Here is a 22,596-nt window from a genome sequence, read left to right on the forward strand (position 1 = left end):
AAAACTTTCTTTCCAATTTGCAGGGTCAGTTGGCCGCTATTTTGAATTTTTTGAATTCATAAACATGAAGCTCATGATCTAGATAATTGGATCTATACGTCACGGACCACTAAAACAAACTTGATATCAGGAGATGCTGTGTAAGAGGTAAAATGAAGATACGTGTAGAAAGTCAATGTTAGGGTATGCGGCGGCCATTTTGGATTTTGGCGGCCATCTTTGATTTGAGACAACTTCCTGCTTGGCCGCGTAGGTTAATTCCAGGAAAAAAAGAAAGAAGACGTGTTTCAGTAAGTTAATGAACAAATAAAAATCGCTAACTTACAATGATATGATAAAGATAATCAACTTAATTTAATGACTCCGACCGCACGCCAACCATTCATCTCATTTTGAAATAAGGTACAATTGTCATGCTCCTCCGAGCTACACCTATGGTAGGGCTTGAAAAATTTGCCTTTTTTTGAATTTGTTTCCATGGAATGTATAGAGAATCTCCTCAACTACTGTTCAACATAATATAACCAGTAGAAAATATTAAATATCAGAAAAGCAATTGGGAACAAAATCCTTGCCGCGTACTCTATTTTGTACGATGTACGACTTTTGTATGACTTGTCCCATGATGGTTGGCCTTCATCCACGTTTAGGACTTTGAATAGTTTCAAGATTGAGTCCTCCATAGCCTTCGAGTCCTTTCTCTCTCGTAGTCCTGGCATTACATGTATTTCTCCTGGTAGCTGTAAAGAAACGGACATGGGAAAAATACATTATAAGGCACTAGAAAAATAAATTTTAAGGCGTTGTTCATTCCTAGTAAACGTCAGCACTCAAACTTCCCAAAGGGTTGTAACCATGAGTCGGTCGTCTTTGTCGAATACCTCATCTGTTTTGGGAATAATGCAGGAGGATGTGGCATGCTCCCTAGATTTTCGAGGAAGACTCATGTACGACTTTCTGTCTTTTTTAGGGGATAATGCAGGAGATGCGGCATTCTCCTTCGTGGCTGTTCTCTAGATTTTCGAGGATGACTCATTGTTTCGCTTAGGGTTGTTCAAAACGAGTATAAGGAGAATTCGGGCCTAAAGTGGAAGCCGTCCGTTGAGGTAGCAGATTGCCGGCCTGCCTGTACAGTCTCCGTGCCGTGCAATAACATGCACCATTCGCCACACAACTTACCTTTAATGCGTCTTCCTTGAGAAGAGCAGTCTTCAGTGCCTGGTCCTCCCACCTCGCCAACACGTTCGCCACGGAATACTCAAGCAACGCGGCGAACACAAAAACAAGGCACGTGGCCAGCCATACGTCCATGGCATTCACGTAAGACACTCTTGGAAGCTGGGCTCGGGATCCTGTGCTTTGAGTCGTCATGGTCAATACTGGAAATCAGAAACATTTGTTTACTTGTTTAGCACATTTATAGGTCTAGAAATTAAGGTGCATCATGCAAGTCGAATAATAGATGGAGCACTCTAATTGAGTTTTAAAAAAAAAATCTCTGTCGATTGAGATTTTCCCTTTTTACTGATTCAAAACGAGCATTCGCATCAGCATATTACAGTCTGGGTTACACTGAGTACATGCATGCATTCACGGCCACTCTGATTGCCTGTGCAGGCTGCACGTGCAAGTGCACCCAAGACATAACAAAGCAGAACGCATGCACCATTAATCGCCATCTTGGGTCATGTCCGGAGTATCAATATGATTTTTAGCTTGTACCTGTCAGTAACCCCAGCGAGACCCGGGCTGGTGTGGCGTGGACGTCCAGCATGAAGCTGATCCAGGACAGGCCCACGATCAGGAAACAGGGGACGTACACTTGGATGAAGTAATAACCGAAATCTCGCCTCAGGTGGAAGACAGCTTCGATGCAACTGTAATCACCTACATGTAAAGTACGGATAGAAATAAGGAGAAAAGTGCATTTTGTACGGGATTGACATAAAATTCACGTTGTCACTTGTCGTGGTGTACGCGTTAGAAGTCAATTGTCACGAGCGAGTTCATTTTAAAATTGACTCAGGGCTTGAGGTGAAATGACATTATAGGGTGAACAATGGCACTGTAGCCTCTTCTTTGTAAATGATCCGGCCTGCTCGTTAAATCAATCAATCAATCAATCAACAATGTCTTATAGAGCGCCAAACTCCAGGTAAACCTGCTCAAGGCGCTACCTCCCCACCAAGAAATGCTTCCTCGAACAGCCAGGATTTTAGGAGTCGTTTAAAAGCAAGCAGCGCGTAAAGGGAGGCTGAAGGCATTGACAAACCTTGCCGTAGCCCGGCGAGATCAAGCTAGCTTTTGAAAATGCCGGATGTCACCACTTCCAACAAGGCAACTAATTCCAGCGATTTCGAAGAGTGCGTTCTCACGTTTAAAACACGTTATAGGGTTATAGACTCATTATAGGGTGAATTCAATCTCTTACCCGTGGCATAGTGAGACGTGCAGTTGCCGATGTCCGCCTTCTTGTCGAAAAAATATTCCGGGATGCTGCTGTTTTCTCTAAAGGACACTGCCTCCCTCTCCGTGAAAATAAATATAAGTTCATTTTCGTAATAGTTGTCTGAAATTTAATTGTCACACATATAGTTAGAGATTAGCTGAAAGACCAACCGGTGTGACAGCGGATATAGTCCCCCTGGAGTCATAGTCCGGTAGCATTGTATTTGATCAATTAAGCAGCATGATCTATTGTACCGCTAACCCTAACCAAAACATTTAGCAATGCGGGCTATTGTTACACGGACTATCAGCCCTAGGACTGCTATCCCTTGCACACCGGTATTAAATCAGTAGGCCTAGTCAACTTGTTATCACAGTGGTAAAGAGAAAGTGGAACTTGGCAATTACCACTGCTTTGTACATGTAGTTTCAACCCAGGATCTGTACACTATTTTTGGTTATTTTCGCCAGATAGATGTATTTATTCGACGATACATATTTGTACTAGTACAATTCCTCCTACGTCTGATTAGAAAAGATATTTGAGATTGTCGCGTAAATGATTGAGCGCACGACTTGATGACATCACAGACCTTCGTAACTCAAACATCGTCGCTGGTACGAATTACGAAACCTGCCTATTATTGGCAACGGAAACCCACTGAATGAAAAAATAGTGCCGAGATTATGGACAACTTACAACTTTCAATGCGTATTGGACAATCCTGTTTATCCATTGGGAAGTTATGGAGATCCATCGGGCAGGAAAGGGTTAATGTCAACCTGCAATGTAAGAAACGTACGAACTCAACACGTATTCCAAGTTTTACTCCACGATCAAGTACTTCCTGTTCCGGCGCGATATACCATTTATGGAGGCGGCCGAGACGGTGTAGTAGAGTTCGAAACCTGAGGGTCAAATATGACATGTCGTTACCATGCATTACTTTACCTTTGGCTGAAATTGATGGTACCATTCGGGTGAAGCCTAATGTAGATATTAGGTACAGTAATGTCGTGTCTAGCTCCTCTCCTTTCATTGACAAACACGGCATCAGGTCGCCAAATGTCGTGCAAATGATGTGGCCGGAGAGTAATGGGCGCCTTTATGCCGCTGGTCGCGTTATACACAAGCCGCGGGTCTAGCCACGACTGACGGAAATATACGTCAACTTTGATTTCCTGAAATTGACAAAAGACGTATATGAACGTCAAAGAGTATGAACTATGCGTTAAGTCATTTGAGGGTGGATAAGTTACACTATAATAAATGCTTCCTTCCTATGATAATATCAGTTACAGCAATCGTCAACAAAATAAATCGCTTTATCTATGACATGGCACAGGTTTGTATTACGGGGGGGGGGAAGCTTGTCCTAGGCTGAAGCTAAGGGGTGCAGATCTTTGGAAGGTAGTACTAATTTTATTTCTTTCATGGTGCCAACAGCATTGCAGCTTTGAGGCGTGCAATAAGTGTAGGTTGGGTTTAGTTTTTCGTCGTCATCAGTCTTATTGGGTCGCCATCAAAACCGTGTAGAAAATGGCCTCGTTTGCTATGATTTATGCATCATAAAAGCAGCTTATCATATTTCTTATTTCCGTTTTTTGGTTTGTTTCATAATCAGATATTGCGTGGCTTGTGGGTGGCGTCAATGCAGTTAATGGGCTAACATTGTGTATGATGAAATTATTTGCGTGGTTATCTCGGTGATCCTTCGGGGAGGGGCTCCTATGAATGCTATATGTGATGAATCGCTACGGTTAAGGTAAAGCAGTACAATGATAGCTCCATTACAATTACAGTTTCTGTTTGCATTAAAGGGACAACCTGAGCGTGCTATTTACCTGGCGAGGAGGATAATGACACTGCCTGTTGCCATGCGCCGTTACTTCTTCTATCACACTAATGCTGATCTTGAACAATAATTCTCGCGAGTGCTGCGAGGAGGTCTAGAACATAGCTTATGAATTTCTGGCATGTCAAAATCCATCCTAGTGGATTGTTAATTGCAGTCCAATGATTTTTCAATTAATATACTGTTTAGAGAAGTCACGGTCCATCTGGAAGTCATTTTGGGATGAAAAACCAACATATCCCAAGTTGTCCCAATATATAATGTATGCTGACAGCTCTTTCTACACTGTAGAAGCTTCACTTACCATGCTGGATTCGTTCAAGTCGAAAAAACCGCTAATAAAAAGCTGTACCTTGACAACTGTAATTTCTGCAATTGGAAAACGAATTTATCTCAATTACATCTACATTCGAAATTGTGCTGGGTCCCGATTAGATTGAAAAAAAACGAACATTGAAGAAATCTACTCAGTTTTTTTGCGCAGCGGCCCAAAAGGACAGTGACATTTACTTCTGTTTTACCCTATTGAATTTAGTCTATACAATTTTTTTTGGATAATACTAGGGACTTTTCACGGATCCGTGATAAGTCTCTGATCTCAACCTCGCTCGTGACCAGGCTAAAACGTACCATCAGTGTTCGCGCTTGGTCTAACCTTTCCATTTGCTCTGCAAAGAATCTTATCCGTGAAGACCTCCAAGGAATCATTGGCGAACGATGGGTGCTTAAGTAAAGTATGACAGGATGAAGTGATGTCGGCTTCTGTGAATGTCCTGAAAAAACGAGAATAGGCATACTCTATCCGCGAAATTGAAAGGTCAATTTCGCATTCAAAAAGTCCGACCTTTTCTCTATACAACCACATGACAAGTAGGCGGTCATGTGCAAACTGTCTCCATGTATATCATTCGATATTCATTACTAGTAAACTTCCTCATGTACATTTATTGAGCGTACATTATGACACATAATATGTAGAGTAGCATACATCCGGAATATCTGTATGCGCATCTGACCTGGTAATTCCGCGGATAGGGTACACCAGAAGGCACTCCCCGAGTACGTGACCAAGAACTCTCCCTAGGCACGTATTCCAAGAACCTCTCGTTGCGACCATTCTTTAGAAAGCTCTCAGTGTGCATGATCTAATAGTGAATACATGTACATGTATCTTCAATATTGGGCACAAAGCGGCTCTAGGTGGTCAGAAGAGGGATTGGAGGCAGTGGGGCGGGGTCCGACCTCCCGTTATAAAGAAAGCCATAAATTATTCCGGTTCCAGAAAACGATATCTGTCTGATCACCATAAAAATACACTTACTCACAGTACCACAGTTCTCCAAATATGCTTGTTCATTTCGACGTGTTTTCTGGACACTATGGACAGTTCTGCTTGGAAAATTCAATTTGACTATCAAACCATTCTTTACAGGTCGTTTCAGATAAATGGTTAGTCACAAATCTGCTCTGCAAGGGATCCCGGCGTCCCGAAAAAGACTATTCCCCCACAAAGAAGGTGACCTTGAGGTACACTAAGTGGGTCAAGGTCACCTTCTTTGAGGGGGAATAGTAACTCACCACAGAAGGAGGAAAATATAGAAAGAACTGAGCGTTACGATTGTTGCTCCATCCATTGCTCTCCTGAAATGGAAATTATGCACACTGAAGTGAAAGTGCGAATTGAACATGAATTTCAGAGAGAGAGGTGATGTAATTATTAGGAAACATCAACTCGAGTACGTGCGCCATCATTGGTAAGTTATGCCGAGTCGACAAAAAGTATACTTACCCGGCAGCACTTCAGAAATAAACATCATAGCATACGTTCACTTCGTGCTTTGATGTCATTTCTAAATATTACGCAAGCAAGTATTCTTCGCCAATGGCATTACTCGATTGACATCATGCATGTGACTTCAGGTTCTCACAGCGTATCAAACCCGAAAAAGCAATATCGGATCGAAAATAAAATTGTAACGGATCCTAAAAGCTTTTAATCTTACAAATAATCTTGGATGGTTGGCCATTGTTGGCCTTTTGCTAGGATTCAAATGCAAGATCGCCTCCTCTCAATTTTCTGTTTTGGACGAACTTCAGCCAAGTTAAGATGATTACCAACGAAGAAAATGTACAGGGGAGGGCAATGCCTTGCAGTGGGTGTTTGTAGACCTTTTTGAAGGTTGAAGGTGACACACAATGGTCCCTCGTGGATCTGATCTGTTTCTAAGTGATAATCCTGATTGAAATCTGTCGCCATATGACATAGATCAAACGCAGTATCGTGATGAGTTTGCATCTAAACGAGCTGTGACATATCATGGACTGCTGCGTAATAGAACACCAAGTATTGATTAAATCTCTAATTTATTATACCTATACACTGATAACTGAAGATTTTTTTATTTTTGACGTTATAAATTACAATTGTACAAAAAAGATTTTATGTTGTTTTATTACGCACGACAGCATCAACAATCCCACTGACACTGCCACTGCCACTGACTACATCTTCATGAACATCATGTTTTTGCGTGCGCACGCACGTGGTGGTTCAGGCGAAACGACCAACGATGACATTCGCAACCATGGGGTTAATCAATTACGAATCAACAACACACTTTCATTCGCTAAAATAAACTCTGTTGATTAATCCTTTTTGTCATGAATCATCACGTCCGAAAGCTTTTTATTAGCAGGATATGAATTACAAGCTCGGATATCCGTTGTCTAGGGAGCGCTTTTGATGTGGATAACAAATATTATGAATGGAACTTTCATACCACATGCAATCCTATAAAAGTCTGTATTGATAATATCCGTTTATCTAAAGTTTGCTAGATAGAAAACATAACATTTAGCAAAGGGTTGGCCGATTTGTGCATTTGGATTTTTGACATCCTGATAATATTATAAACGTCGTTTGTCCATTGGTCAAAACTGTCACTGACTCAGCGGATGTATTTAGCTAAACATTAATTTTTGTATTGATTAGCATCAATTTCTTCCTTAGAAATTTTGTCGACCGCTAACTTTTTTTTGAAGCGAAACGGGTTTTCTAACTCTAACCAGAGTCTTTCTAAAAGACTCTGCTTCAACTCGGAGCACACCTGAATGTGCTATTAATTAGCTTACTCAATTAGGCCACTCCGAGTGTTTGGTTCACCCCTCACTAACCCCATTCAACATAGGTCTTTGATCTTTGATGCCCTATTTTGGGAAGCTCTAGTATTTTTCACAGTTTTTTTTAGAAATTCGAACAATGTCGGATTTTTTCGGATAAAGTTAGAGAAAGCGTGAAGAAGTCGAAAAAGCCCTTAAGTGGCGCAGATGACTGCACTTTCTCATAAAATTGAATAGTTAAAATAACTATTCAATACTAATTTTTTACTACTCTGATAGTTGCTATTGCACCGACTGTGAAACTAGTTGTTTTAACTACCAAAATAGTAATTTTTACCATTTTAATGGTAGTTATACTACCTTTTTTAGTTGGAACAACTAATTTTAGTTTTGACTAATTTCACAGTTGGTGCCAAAGGAACTACCGAATTACATGTAGTTGTTTTTACTGATCAATTTTAAGAGTGTGTAATTCTACCTTGTGGTTGAAGTCGGATAGGGAATCTGAAGGGTGCCCAACCTCTCCAGTATATACATGGAGGCATTGAAAACCTATCTTTTTAAATTAGCCTATTTTTAAATCCGTTTTTAATCATGTGGTCCTAAATTGTTTTATTGCTGTATTTTAGTACTTTGAGCACATTGTTTCTTAGATTGTAAGGTGCCTTTGAGCAATTCGTTGATAAAGGCACCTAAAAGTATGTTTTAGTAATCATAATGAATAACGTGTACATGTAAGTATACAAATTGTATCAACAGCACAAATTGCATGCACCGTGGTATCAGATATGGGACTGTTTAATGGAAAGATTGTGAACTTGGGCTATTTTCATCACATTAATCATTGTCTAATCGATTACTACTGCTGAAAGTGCGATCAACGATTAAAGCATTTAGCTTAATCACGTTAATTGCATTAACTAGTATATCATATTCTCCCTTGGTGCAGTTGTCCATTTCGATAAAGCGTTGGCCGACGCTGGGTTGATGTGACGATGATCACAACACAATTAACTGAGTAGATGGGAAATAATCAGTTGGTTAAAAATGGCCCCGTTCTGCTAATGAACCAAATATGCAACAACGAAGCTTTGTTTGAAGAACATTTTTAGTTTACCACACAGCTTAGGTATTTCCCGACGGCTTACATACTATTCAACCACAATTACAGTGAGAGCCAAGTCAAAGTATATACTACTAGAGTGGTATTGGTGTTTCCATTTGCAATCCCACAGTACACTCCAGAACCAGTGGACCGGCCTCCTCCCGCACCCAGAGTGCATGAATAGTATGACGAAATAAACTGCCCCGGGAGTCTAAAGTAATGATGATATTTCAGCATGAGCTGCACGTCCACACAAACATGGCCAAGCCAATAAAACAGCCGACAGTCTCCCAGCAAAGGTCGGTCAAGTTCATTGATCTGATTCCTGTGAGCGAAATAACAAGAAGATCACCTTTTTCTAGAAGATCACCTTGTCTCTACCCTTCGTCCGCTCAATATCGTCTGTCTATATGTCCATTAAAATACCATTTCCACAATATGTTGATGTTTTCTTTTTGCTTGCTACACTAGGATTAGCAGTCCGCATTCATTTGCATGTTGACCGTTTTAGCCGTTGTATAGCCGTATAGTTGAGGGCATAATAATACCTCTTATCAAGAACTAATAAAAACTAGTCTTCTCATAATGCAACTACTGGTCAAATTATGACGGATGTGACGAGGAAACCAAGTTCTAAAATCAACTTCATACTAGCATTGACTTCTAATGATTCGTATAAGAATGTCAAGGTAAATGCATTGAAACCTCTCCCACTAAAAACCTGCGGATTCTGCCAAGCGCTGTATGAGACAAGACCACAATTGATTTTTTAAGCCTTTTAGCAGTTAAATTGTCAATGTTTGACCGCGACGCATCAAAGAATGCGTGGTGTTGTGAATCTGAAATTTAGATTATGTTATTCCGGACAGTCGGGCAGGTAAATGGTGAAAAATAAACTGGTGATTGACCACGGAAATTTTTTGATAATCGACAAATTAGACAGACTTTGATATTTCCACTCTTTTCAGCCAACTGGCAGAAAAAACTCAAAACACGCCCCCTATTACCCAATTAGCAAAATTCGAAATTAATTTTTTCATCAAATAATTTCTTTATATCTGTAGACTTGCCACAACAAATATTTTTTCATTACCTCTCCAAATATGTACTTGAGAGTTAAAAACATGCACTCGTCTAATTGATAGGCCTCGACCCTCCAACCTATGAATATTCATTAGTCTTGTCTCGTATAGTAGACCAATAATGGGAAGATCTTGGAGGCCAACATCCGGATGCAAAGGAATGATGATATATCCTCCCAATCAAGATACGGTTTTGATTGTTCATCAAACATCGTATTCTTCTTATCAAATTATGGTATGAAGACGGCAAATAATGCCATGATTTAAGAGTTATGATTCTCATCATCGGGAATACGACTGCTTGAACGGAAAAGGTGCGGGCTAGAGTGCACAGTACACTCCCTATGGTCTGTTAGAAATTTACCACCTTATTGCCATTGGGAAAGTGCCCTTTTGAAAGTTTAGAAGAAGATTAGAACAGAGTTTAAGAAGGGTATAACAAGCAAAAGACGGGTACCTACAGGTCTGCTGAGCTGGTCACCGCATGTTGTCAGTGGTACCCCCAGGTGTCACGAATCCGTGCAAATACTAGTATTAACAAGAATAGATAAAGAGTCTTTATGAATTCTTGGTATTAAATATATGAAAGGCAAATGAAATGTTTAGCATCTGCTTTCGATCGGGATACTTGAAGACCAAGCCCCACTCTGTTACACTGTGGAAAGCGGCGTGCGAAGCAGCGTTATAATTGATAAGCTCCGACGATCAGTGTAACGAACACTTACTTTAATTTGTAAAGATTTGTTGATGTTGGGTCGCTAGTTACGAAATTGAATCCAAATTGAATTTTAGGTGGAGTCACTATCACCTACCTGAAGGCCTAACGTTAACCCGTTGTCCTTATCTATCCTTACCCCGAGTAAAGAACGGTTTAAAGCAAAGGTCCGTTTGTGAATATAACGAGCTAACAGGTTATGGCTAATAGTTCGGACTATGAAGAATATTTTTACTCCAAGGCTGTAGTTTTGCTAACATCGGTTGTGGTTATCCTGAGTTACTAATGGGGTTCAAGCAAAGGTAGGTGTCAGTTGCACATGCTAACTGCTCATTACAGGCGAACAGATCACCACCGGCCGGTTGCATGGATTGACTATGACCAACCACGAAGGTGGTGATTGTCGGCTACGTCACGTCCCTCGCTTTGTTCCCTCCATACGTACATGTACATGTACCAGGGTACCACTATCAATTCGTCATAGGCCGTGGGGCCGGGAGTTCAGAAAAGAGCTTAACAATTACATCCCTCGTCGCATAAAAGGCCAGCGAAGTTCGTTAGAAATTTGAAGTTTGTACTTGACTTTGGGTTCAATTGCGTAACAGGTACTGAAGATAAATTTCAGCATTGTCGTTGTGTTGATTGATATACAAATACCATATGCATTTATACCAAGTTCCAACAGAGTTGTATGCATGACAGCTGCACACGGCATTGTGTATAACTGCATTCTACTTTCCTTCCCCACATCATAGATACATGTACGAACGGCTTTGAGCAATTCTGATTTTGATCCATTATTGACTGAAGGAGTGGATTCTGTGTTATGAAGCTTAAGCAAAACAAAGCTTCACGTGGTTGATATCAACATCAGCAGGCCTAATGATCACAAACCTATATAACCCCATGAAGGAGTTGATGTGAAACAGACCTTCAACACTTGAGCTGCCTTTGAGAAATCTACGCTCCGAGAAAACACATCCTCTCTCGCTTTGTGGCCTGGGTGTGTTTTTTGTTTTTGTGTTTAAGTTAGCTCAAACCATTGGCCAATGCACTAGACAGTACAGTGCATTGCAATCACACTGCGGCAAAAGCACTGATTTCCGAAGTACATGTAGTACACATTTTAAGTTGTAAATTACGGTTCATTCGCCCAGCTAGGGTTGTAGGGTAAGGATAGGTTTCCACTGAATGCGATAAAATGATCATAAGATTTACTAATGTATAGCACTAAATCCAACTGGTTTCAATCACTCAAAGCACTTCACATTATTATTATTGGACTGTACATTCATGATTCAAGCTCTACTCTCTGGGAGTAGTCGGAGCTGCAGCTATACAGCGCCCAGGACTAACATTCATAGTTTGTCCTCCCTGCCAGCAGTTGCTTGAATCGCACTACAGCGCAAGCAATATCACCAAACAAAATCTTTTGTTAGTTCAGTTTGGATGCAGTGAATCATAAAAGTACAAAGCAGTAACGTTAAAATACAGCCTTGCCATCGCACTCATAGGAATAATCTACCCTTACGTTGTTAAAGGGTAAAGCGGGGAATACATGATTTGATAGCGAGTTGTGCTTGCGTCTGCAATGCGATTAAGATGTCAATGAGGCAGCGATTGCGATATTTCTACCTGCTGGTGTTCTGGAGTGAGATAATTGACGAAATGAAACATATGACGAACTTGACGATTCGGCGGTGCAGCCCTGTGGGTCGGCATGACCACGCTATCGTATCAACGGTGTCAGTGGCCGAATCGTATGGTGAATTCTCCGCTAAAAATGTATCCACAAACATATTCTTGCACAACACTGGATTGACAAACAAGGAAAAATCAGCCAAAAAACTGTGTACTTCTAATATCAAGGTCAACTCACCCCTGTATGTATCCTATACCTTATTTTACTCTGCTCCTTATTTAGTTGTAATGACGCTGAACGACTGGATTCCACGAGATATGACCGACATCTCAATTTGCAACGAAACAAGTATTACTTTCATCACAGTACTCGGAATGGTGATTGACATTGTGTTATAGCGTCAATGATAAAGCCAAGAATTCTTAATTTCGGATGGCAACCAGGGTTAGCTGCATAGTGAACAGTGAGCTATGTATAGTCCGGGTTTAAAACCGTGGCATCCAGTTTGTCATATTCACTTCAATTTCTATACTGTGATCCTACCACAGGAACTGAAAAAAGAGAGGATTTAATCATCATCCATTACAGAAGCATTTGCAAATGTCGGAGACGTCCTGCATGGTATCCTGCTTAGTTGCTTTAGCTTAAATCGCTCCGATAAAATATATATATATCATATTTCTATATTTTTGTATTTTGCAGCCCACGCAAATGCGAAAGTGAGTTTTTGTATTTATCCCGAAGAATCCGTATCCGTGTTCGAGGATAGACCAGTTGCAGAGTTAGGAGAGGTTTAGGCACAGGCAGCCGATGATTCGCTGTTCAGCCGGTCTACATCAAGTCATCACCTACAGGTTCAGTTCTGGGAATGACCCACCAATATACTAGTAGGCCGACCGTGTCGCAAATTATGAAAACACGCCAAACTATCTATCAACTTATCTACCATACCATCACATTGGCTAAAGCACAATATGGCCATCCTAGCCTGCAAATAAGGTTGTTGATGACAGCCTCGCCTGCGAATGAGGTTGCTAATGACCACAGCCTCGCCTGCGAGGTTGTTGATGACGTTCCCGCCTGCGAATGAGGTTTCTAATGACCACAGCCTCGGCTGCGAATGAGGTTGCTAATGACACCCTCGCCTGCGAGGTTGTTGATGACATTCTCGCCTGCGAGGTTGTTGATGATGGCCACGCTTGCGAATGAGGTTTCTAATGACCGCAGCATGGCCTGCAAGGTTGTTAATGACAGCCTCGCCTGTGAATAAGATTGTTTATGATAGTCTCGCCTGCGAATGAGTCCGCCTGTGAGGTTGTTGATGATATTCCTGCCTGCAAATGAGGTTGTTGATGATGGCCACACTATAGCGAATGAGGTTATTTATGACGGCCGTGCCCGCGAACGAGAATATTGATGACAGCCTCGCCTGCGAGTCAAGTTGTTTATCACAGCCTCGTCTGTGAATGAGTTCATTGACACAATGCACATTTGTGAGGTGTCCGTTAATCAACAAGAGGCAATACAGCGGTAGTTCAGCTATTTCTCTACAAGGGCCACCGCCCACCCATGCATATTTGGCTCATCTCACCCTCACCCACGCCCCTAAAAATACAACATCCCATTCCTGTCCAGTCCTTTCAACATAATGTGTTCAATACAACTCCATTTTTTCATCTCTCTAGCGTCCAACCCCAGACACATATGTCTGGCTCGTCCAATATAATATTGATGGCAGTTGCATCTAGTTTTCATTGAAAAGGCAGATCACTTTTGGTAATTAATCAATTAGTTAGACATTTCCCTTGTGGGCTGTTAGATATGCGACCCAGCCATTGTGTTATCAACTTAGGTGACGAACCATTAGAACAACTTTCTATTGGTCCGGATCAGGCCTCCACCATCCGTGCATGTTGACAGTAATGATGGGACCATATTTACTTGGCACAACGTAAACGAAAGGTACTTTCGTCGAGCAAATGAAGTCATATAAAAAATATGATTTACTGGTTTTTGAAATTCGACAGGGAGTTAAAGGGGTACGCTGTATTTGATCGTGGGTCAGGTAAATAGAAGTGCAGTAATACACAATGCTGTAGTGCAATTATCATGCATGCAACTTGGCTGAAACGTTGGTATACATGCATATAATATTTATATATCTTTCTACACAACAGCAAAGTTAAAACTTTTATTCTGTAGGTACATACAGTCGAACCTCTCTATTAGGGACACCCTCGGGACTGACGAGTGCTGTCCTGAATAGAGAGGTGTCCTGATTAGAGAGGTTAAATTGAATGGAAACGACCACTTTGGGACCAAAGATAGTGTCCCTAATAGAGAAGGTGTCCTTAATAGAGAGGGTGTCCTTAATAGAGAGGTGTCCACTGTAATTACGAACTGGAAGCTTTTCAGTTATAAATTTATTTTTGACAAACGGATCACTACAGGCGTCACTTATTGATAAATGCCATTTTGGCCACTCCGATCACTTGCGAGCCAGAAGCATGTTTAAATACTGCAACAGATTTCAAAGTTGCATAATATGTCGTCTTCGAATGCGATATAATCACCAAAATTGAGACGAAAATGTAAGATATGTGTTGGAATCAATGCTGTCATGTTTGCGGATACAGCACCGGCAGCTTATGACAAGCTCGCCTGTACCACGCGCCCATCTTTTTGTTCTCTTCATGGTGGTCGTTATTGTATAATCTTAAAGGGACAATGTAGGAATTGACAAAGCCTGGCAAGTTAAAGTTAACTTTTTAAACGCCAGACGTCGCCCCTTCCGACAAACCCATTTCCAATCTCAGCGAACCTGGTCGAAACGACTTCCTCTTTGTTGTATTCGACTAACGCCACCTGGCTTGATCGATTAGTTATCGACAATAAGGTTAAATAATTGCGGTAGCTATTATCAAAAATATACGAGGCGAGCTTATATAGTTTTGCTATTACTTAAGGTTAAATAATCTAACCAAATCAGACCAAGCAAGTGTTCGAACGTCGTTGTTTCCACGACAGCCGCAAGACTGTATTGGACAGACAGTGCTTGTTAAAACGCTGTATCGTCGTCTTGAACGATGAGAGTATAACTGTCGGCTGCAGGGCAGATTGATGAAAAGTTCGAGATGAACATGACCTGACGGTTCGATTTGGAATACACTCCACTCATTCGCATTGGTGCAAGCAACGGCGTCCTTCCCAGAGTTGATGACTTGTCCTCGAAACAAATGGCCCGGTGATTCTGAAACTAAGCTAAATATATTTAAGACGCTGGGTTACATATTTTGACAGGAGTACTTTCAAAAGTGCAATGAACGGTAGAAAAATGACAAAGTCGCACAGTCCTTACGCGTGTCTCATTCCGAGTACTGATTGAACTAATCCTCAAATACACTAATGTTTCCTTTTAAACTAGACTTAGATCATGCCTGATGATCAATGCTGATTAATGACACTAACACTGGACGCAAGGGCCCAACGCGCCGCGTAGCGGCAAAAAAGCGAAGCTGGCGAAACATTTATAACGGGTCACCGTCACTTATTATTGGACTTATAGCGCATTTACGGGGTTGCAACTATTTTGCTTTATAGTGTCACCAGGAAAGAAAAGCATGCGACCTAACGCCGATCTATTTGTATAAAGTGATAATTGGAAGGTATATAGTAGGAAATATCAATAAAATAATCATTCCATGTCGTCTTTTGAGGGCATTTTTGATTGTAAAAAATATATGTGTACGTCACCGTAGTCTCTGCAATGATAATTTTATCAGAGCAGTCTCGCCCAAGTAGAAGTTCTTTACCTACTAGTTCTTCACTTATTAGTCTCAACGTCTGGCGCAAAGCCAGACGTTTTCCATTACGATTTCACTACGATGTTTGACAATAAGGAGCAGTGCGCGAGATATGCTAATGAGCAGACTTCCCTCGCTTGAGTTTCTGAAGAATGTTCCATATCGCGCTAAGCTCATCACTGCTGATTATGACAGGCGTGCAGCGGTAGGTATCTGCTCCCCAACTTCCACCCTAATACGGTACAATAAGTTACCATTTGATGAGAATGGGACAATGCCCTCACTGTGTATGGAGTCATAGGGATAAGAAGACATTATTCATTAGTGTTGGTACAAGTGATTTTGCCCAAAAAGCATGCGCATTCAAAAAACAAAATATGCAAGGTATCACGTACATGTAACATGACCATGACGACGTGCAGAAAGTGCACTGGCCATTGCATACCCTATGGCTATGTATAGTAAACATGGTAAACATGAACAACATCATTATTCATCGGCAGTTCATTTTACTCCGAGCTTTTCCTGAAACATATTGCCATGATGATTAGGCCTACCATGTACCATGACCAATAACGGCACTAGATCATGTAGATGTCAACAAGTTCACATGAACCGTATAATCCCGCATAATCCCGCATGGCGCATGTGGGGCATGCGTCTAAACCAAAGCCCCAAAATCACTTGTTTTGGTCTATTTCACTTGTGTTTCCCCCGTCTCCCAGTCCATAATACATTTACAGTTTACAATCCCCGATCATGGCCCAACAAAAGGTCATCGGTTGACTCAAGCCAAGGAACACAACTGTTCAATGGATTTATAGTTGAATGCGATCAAACTACATCTTTTCAATCGTGGATTGTAAATTTAACCCCATGGGCCTAGGGAAGGCCCTATAACAATACTTTCGACACAGTTATTATCTCCGCTGCCTCCACCATGTTACACACAGTGCTCACTGCTGATTCTAAAATGCGCCACCTAGTCAATTGCACTATCGTCATCACCTCATCATACTTCATTGACATTACAGGCACACATTGACATAGACCACTGTTGCAATCAACGACACAGTCGCTATCCAAGTAGCATTATAGAGGTAATTATCATTATCATACCTCATTAGCATGTGAACCAATCGCGTCGCGTCCTTTGCGATCACGGCAAAGCCTCATGGAATAATGTCTTTCAACGTTGAATAATTTTTCATATTCCATGCCTACAACTTCAATTTCTTCATAATCCATGGCTAGAAGTTCAACACTAATATAATATCCAAGATAAAGTTACAAGAAGTAGTCAATAGGGGTCTCTCACCTCTCACTGTATGTCCACACTATTCACGCTTGTACGAGGAATACATTCAATGCTGAATCTAACAACACCCAGTGCCCTTACTCTGTATATTAGTCACTGGAAGATGGCCCATTTCACTCCTTGCTTCTACTTCACCTATAGTCTCATTGCAAACGCCTCAGTTCTATGATATCACATTCACTTTCAGCTGTCATGCAACGCAACAACTGTGCTATCTGCCATCGCACATCAACGAAGAAGTGCAGCCGCCCACATTCCACCTCACGTCTGTCCGACCAGCTGCAATCCTCGAGGACGCCCCACTGTACCACGATTTCACTACGATGTTTGACAAGAAGGAGCAGTGCGCGAGATAGGCTAATGAGCAGACTTCCCTCGCTTGAGTTTCGGAAGAATGTTCCATATCGCGCTAAGCTGACCACTGCTGACCATGACAGGCGTGCATTGGACTGGTACTGGTTGGAACTGAACATTGAATATGCTGGTGGTGACGCTTTCTGATGAGAAGTTGGTCGTGACTGATGCAGTATCCTTGGACTTGTCCACAGCATCGTTCAATCATTGCTCTCTGAGCTGCCTTGATTCTGTACCCAAATACTAAGACCAAATGCCTGTTGACTGTGCTTTAAGAGACACTGGCGCCATGCCTAGAGATATGACTGACCCCTATTGGCAAATTTGTATGACTTTATCTTGCCTACCTAGCTGCTGCCTATAGTCTCCCTTTAACTGCGGAACACTTCAAAGTCGATAAAATGCCATGTTCCACCTTTTAATGTGTTCAGACTGCCATTTTCAAAATAATCAAGTCAGGACACTGCCTTCTAGTCTCATAATAAATTTTGCTTTCCTCAATATATAATAACATTTCTTCTTCTTCAATGCTTTCATCATTCCAAACTTCTCCTCCTCTGACTTTTACAGGGGTACAGTCATGGCAATCAAAACCCAAATACTGAGACCAAATGCCTGTTGACTGTGCTTTAAGAGAGACTGGCGCCATGCCTAGTCTCTCTTAAAGCACAGTCAACAGACACCAACCCCCTCCGACTCAGAAACCACAAACGCCCAACCCTTCCTGCTACCCTAATACTTCTGGATAAGAGATGTTGTAACGCCGGGCGCTGGAACTACGCTCTGCTACCATGTAACGCCGCGCGCTGGACGCAAGGGCCAAAAGCGCCGCGTAGCGGCAAAAAAGCGAAGCTGACAAAACATTTATAACGGGTCACCGTCACTTATTATTGGACTTATAGCGCATTTACGGGGTTGCAACTATTTTGCTTTATAGTGTCACCAGGAAAGAAAAGCATGCGACCTAACGCCGATCTATTTGTATAAAGTGATAATTGGAAGGTATATAGTAGGAAATATCAATAAAATTATCATTCCATGTCGTCTTTTGAGGGCATTTTTGATCGTAAAAAATATATGTGTACGTCACCGGAGTCTCTGCAATGATAATTTTATCACAGCAGTCTCGCGCAAGTAGAAGTTCTTTACCTATTAGTTCTTCACTTATTAGTCTCAATGTCTGGCGCAAAGCCAGACGTTTTCCATTACGATTTCACTACGATGTTTGACAAGAAGGAGCAGTGCGCGAGATATGCTAATGAGCAGACTTCCCTTGCTTGAGTTTCGGAAGAATGTTCCATATCGCGCTAAGCTGACCACTGCTCACCATGACAGGCGTACATTGGACTGGTACAGGTTGGAACTGAACATTGAATATGCTGGTGGTGACGCTTTCTGATGAGAAGTTGGTCGTGACTGATGCAGTATCCTTGGACTTGTCCACAGCATCGTTCAATCATTGCTCTCTGAGCACATGCGGTTACAGACAGGTCGTCATCATTGTATTTATGCATGCGCGAGTAACCGCATGTAAACAAATTAAGTCACGTGCATTTGATTGAAGATATTTATAGCTCTCCACGTGCTTTTATTTACAGAATGGGTATTCCATGAATTAACTGGATTTCTCCTGGCTTGTCATCATGCAATCTACAGTTATTTAGTTGAGCCACACTTTTTAAAATAATTTGGACTTTCCTTCCCCTATTAATTAGTAGAAAATAAAAATAAAAACAACTCCCCCCATTATGGGCATTTATGCCTTAATTATTTTATTTCAACCTTAGAGTAAAATGACTTTATTACTCCAAATGCTTCATTCGTAAAACACGTGGATTTGTTTACATCCGGTTACTCGCGCATGCGTAAATACAATGATGACGACCTGTCTGTAACCGCAGGTTCTCTGAGCTGCCTTGATTCTGTACTTACCCAAATACTGAGACCAAATGCCTGTTGACTGTGCTTTAAGAGAGACTGGCGCCATGCCTAGTCTCTCTTAAAGCACAGTCAACAGACACCAACCCCCTCAGACTCAGAAACCACAAACGCCCAACCCTTCCTGCTACCTTAATACTTCTGGATACAGGATGTTGGTTCTAATAAAGTGGGATAAAACCATCAACCGATACCCAGTTTAACGCTAGGTTTGCCCCTCCAGAGGCTGTAAATCTTGACCTGGCAGTTTATAGGAAGAGTGACTGCCGGTCGTCAACAGAGAGATCCGAAAGAACCAACTCAACAACTTATATATTTATTTCATACTTTTCATTAGGTAATTTACAACTATAGGATAAGATGGATCATAGAGTGAAGAGTTCCGAATTTGGTCCAGGAGAAGATAGAAGAGGAGACGGGAGATGGCCTATCTTTGCCATGGAGTCATACCAGGGACGGGCACACACATGGCCGGTTCATAAGAATTCATTCACTGGAATTCAGTTACCTTTAGCAATCAGCCGCGTCCCATGGCATGCGTGAATTGCCGAGGTCGGTCGAAGGGAAAAAAGCCGCGATTCCTAGTTCATGGTCCATATCGGGAGTCAAACGTGTCATCAGACCATATGAAATGACCACTCAGAAAGTGCCAAAGCATTAAGTTAAAAGCATTGAACGATACACTCGTGATAAACGCATGTTATCACCTGAATCACTATTGGCTAACCTTGATAGATATCAGCTTGGCTATCGCAACAATATCAAACCACCTGTCTGATCCCAAAATGTATGTTAAAAGGCCTAGCAGTGTTAAGTCCAAATACATAATCATACAGTGTTTCTGGACACTGTAATAGTTCTCATATGCCTAGTAGGCTTACCGTCTTATTTTGTTTCACTGCGTGACGTTTTTACATGGTATACATATGTACAGAACAGGCATGCAGTCCTATAAATTCTTGATACCACATGTTACCTGTACAACATATACGCGTGTACACGTTTGATATCGGTCAGTTTGGAATAGGGCCAGGGACGCACAGGAAAAGGGTAACCGGAAAAACGCCGACCGACCGACCGACCGACTGACCGACTGACCTGCCAACCTACCGTCATATGCAGTATCCCTTTCGCTTCTCTATAGCACATGTATGTGTAGTGCCCAGCGCAATGGACGTGATGGAGTCCGACGTGTCTGACAGCAGCATCTCCAGTCAATTATACCGGGAAAACGAGCCCACGCGGTAAGGAACTGATAACGATACTCTAAAGATATGCTTTGTCTACATGGTCGGTGGATATAAAAACATGATTTGGGCCTATGTAGTTTTTCTACTCGAGTGTCTCGACCGATGCAATGCATGAACTGCAACGCGCAACATGCATTTGTTGTCATTTGACCAGCTTACGTGCGCTTGTTTACAATTTCATTTCATATGACCTGCTATCGTGGATTGGATATATCACATTGACTTATGAGTAGGTTGGCAGGTCAGTCGGTCGGTCGGTCGGCGTTTTTCCGGTTACCCAGGAAAAGTGTACAGCATTTCATTTAGCAAGACATTCATTCAAGGCTTTCAAGGTATCACCTAGTGCACGAGGAGGAGCGGACATATTTTCGTTTACTAGGTTAAACGTAACGTGTCACGTACGTCACAGGTGAGAGGACGCAGGAAACTAACCGACGCCTGTGCCTCATGCACACGAGAAAGTTGCAATACCGAAAGATTATATCTGCACTGGTCTAAGAATAAGGCGGAGACAGATCAAGACCAATACCATCGAGTAGAGACAATCCTTCTTCCCTCGCACCAAGGACTGGAACAACCTAAAAGATCGCCAAAGATCGACAAGCCAGTGAAGACCGCGCAGGTTCACACCACCACCTCGGTGATATACGTCAATAGACTGCCAGCCGAGTGTTTGTCAGAAGCTGAAGCAGAAGCGAGGACATGAGTCTGCTAGATGTCATGGATTCAAATATGAAGACACAAGACTCCAAGCCGAAATCACATGGATGTGAAATGTGTGGTAAGATGTATTCTTCCGCTACTAACCTGAAGATACACAAGCGGTCGCACACGGGCGAGAGGCCGTATGCGTGTGTGCAGTGTGGTAAGCGGTTTTTGAAGAATAGTGATTTGACACTGCACATCCGAATACACACAGGAGAAAAACCATTCGAGTGCGAAGAATGTGGAAAACGATTCAGCATAAAACACCACCTACAAGTTCACGTCAGATCGCATACAGGGGAAAAGCCATACGGATGTATAACATGTGGTAAACATTTCGCTCAAATAAATGATTTGCACAGTCATAATCGCGTCCATACAGGAGAGAAACCGTACGAATGCGAAGAATGCGGCAAACGATTTACGCAACGAGGAAGCTTGTCAGTTCATATCAGGGCGATCCACACCGGAGAGGCGGCTGGTGGTGAACCAATTGAATGTGAACAGTGCGGTAAGCGGTTTACCCGACGTTCAACTCTGCGAGTTCATATCCGAAGTCATACTGGAGAGAAGCCTTACGGGTGCGCTCAATGCGATTGTCAATTCACAAATCGCAGTGATTTGCGAAGGCACGTCATGACAATCCACAGTGGAGATCGAGACAAAGTCTTTGAATGTGAACAATGTAAAAAACGCTTCAATGAAGTGAGTAAACTTCAAAGGCATCTCAAGGTTCACGGAGAGAAAAAACACAAGTGCGAAAAATGTGGCAAAGCGTTTATTGAACGTGGTAATCTCGTGAAACATCTCAGAATCCACACTGGAGAAAGTCCATTTGAGTGCGAGCAATGTGGTCAACGATACACTACACTAGGCAACCTGCGACAGCATATCCGAAGGATTCATCAACTTTAACAGTTAAAATGACACAACAGAATAAAATGCTGTCTTACTAGGCTTCCTCGTTGTAACATTAGGCACTGAAGACTGCAGGAGAGACGCGGGAACAACCAACCTCCGCCAGCTGGTTATCTGATCATGTCTGTTGCCTGAGCCACAACTCTGAGATATCAAGGTTCTCTCTGTAACAAGTTTTATTGGCTCAGTAAACTCTTCATAACAAAGATTCTTCTTTTGAGCTCCTGAAAACCTCGAGGGTTGAAGCTTTTGCTGGCGAAAAACCTCCAAAGGTATTTAAAAAGGTTAACTGCGTCTTTTGTTTTTTGAGAATGAGTGCCAAGATTTCCTCAAAATGTTATA

At 41.9% G+C, this 22,596-nt stretch overlaps 2 protein-coding genes across 5 annotated transcripts; one reads left to right on the forward strand and one right to left on the reverse strand.

The window, feature by feature from the left end:
• Positions 1-298: 298 nt before the first annotated feature.
• LOC135493429 (glycine receptor subunit alpha-2-like) lies at positions 299-13,030 on the reverse strand. 4 transcript variants are annotated; one of them, XM_064780773.1, is made up of 11 exons: positions 12,920-13,030; positions 12,206-12,519; positions 5,883-5,945; positions 4,935-5,077; positions 4,609-4,673; positions 3,401-3,630; positions 3,149-3,231; positions 2,432-2,569; positions 1,723-1,887; positions 1,180-1,379; positions 299-740 (listed from the first exon to the last, which is right to left on the reverse strand). In XM_064780773.1, the coding sequence occupies exons 3-11, from the start codon at positions 5,936-5,938 to the stop codon at positions 504-506; spliced, it is 1,317 nt and encodes a 438-aa protein (XP_064636843.1). In that variant the 5' UTR covers positions 5,939-5,945; positions 12,206-12,519; positions 12,920-13,030; the 3' UTR covers positions 299-503. The 4 variants fall into 4 exon arrangements, with proteins under 4 accessions (XP_064636843.1, XP_064636842.1, XP_064636844.1 ...); XM_064780772.1 differs by having other exon boundaries at positions 12,206-12,986; XM_064780774.1 differs by lacking the exons at positions 12,206-12,519; positions 12,920-13,030 and adding an exon at positions 10,424-10,682.
• A 7,338-nt stretch (positions 13,031-20,368) lies between these two features.
• On the forward strand, positions 20,369-22,579 carry LOC135493219 (zinc finger protein 239-like). Its single transcript, XM_064780327.1, has one exon. It carries the CDS (start codon positions 21,334-21,336, stop codon positions 22,249-22,251), a length of 918 nt encoding a protein of 305 aa, XP_064636397.1. The 5' UTR covers positions 20,369-21,333; the 3' UTR covers positions 22,252-22,579.
• The last annotated feature ends 17 nt before the right edge of the window (positions 22,580-22,596 follow it).

Source organism: Lineus longissimus, chromosome 9, assembly GCF_910592395.1.
Source record: "Lineus longissimus chromosome 9, tnLinLong1.2, whole genome shotgun sequence".
In the NCBI taxonomy this organism is placed as follows: domain Eukaryota; kingdom Metazoa; phylum Nemertea; class Pilidiophora; order Heteronemertea; family Lineidae; genus Lineus; species Lineus longissimus.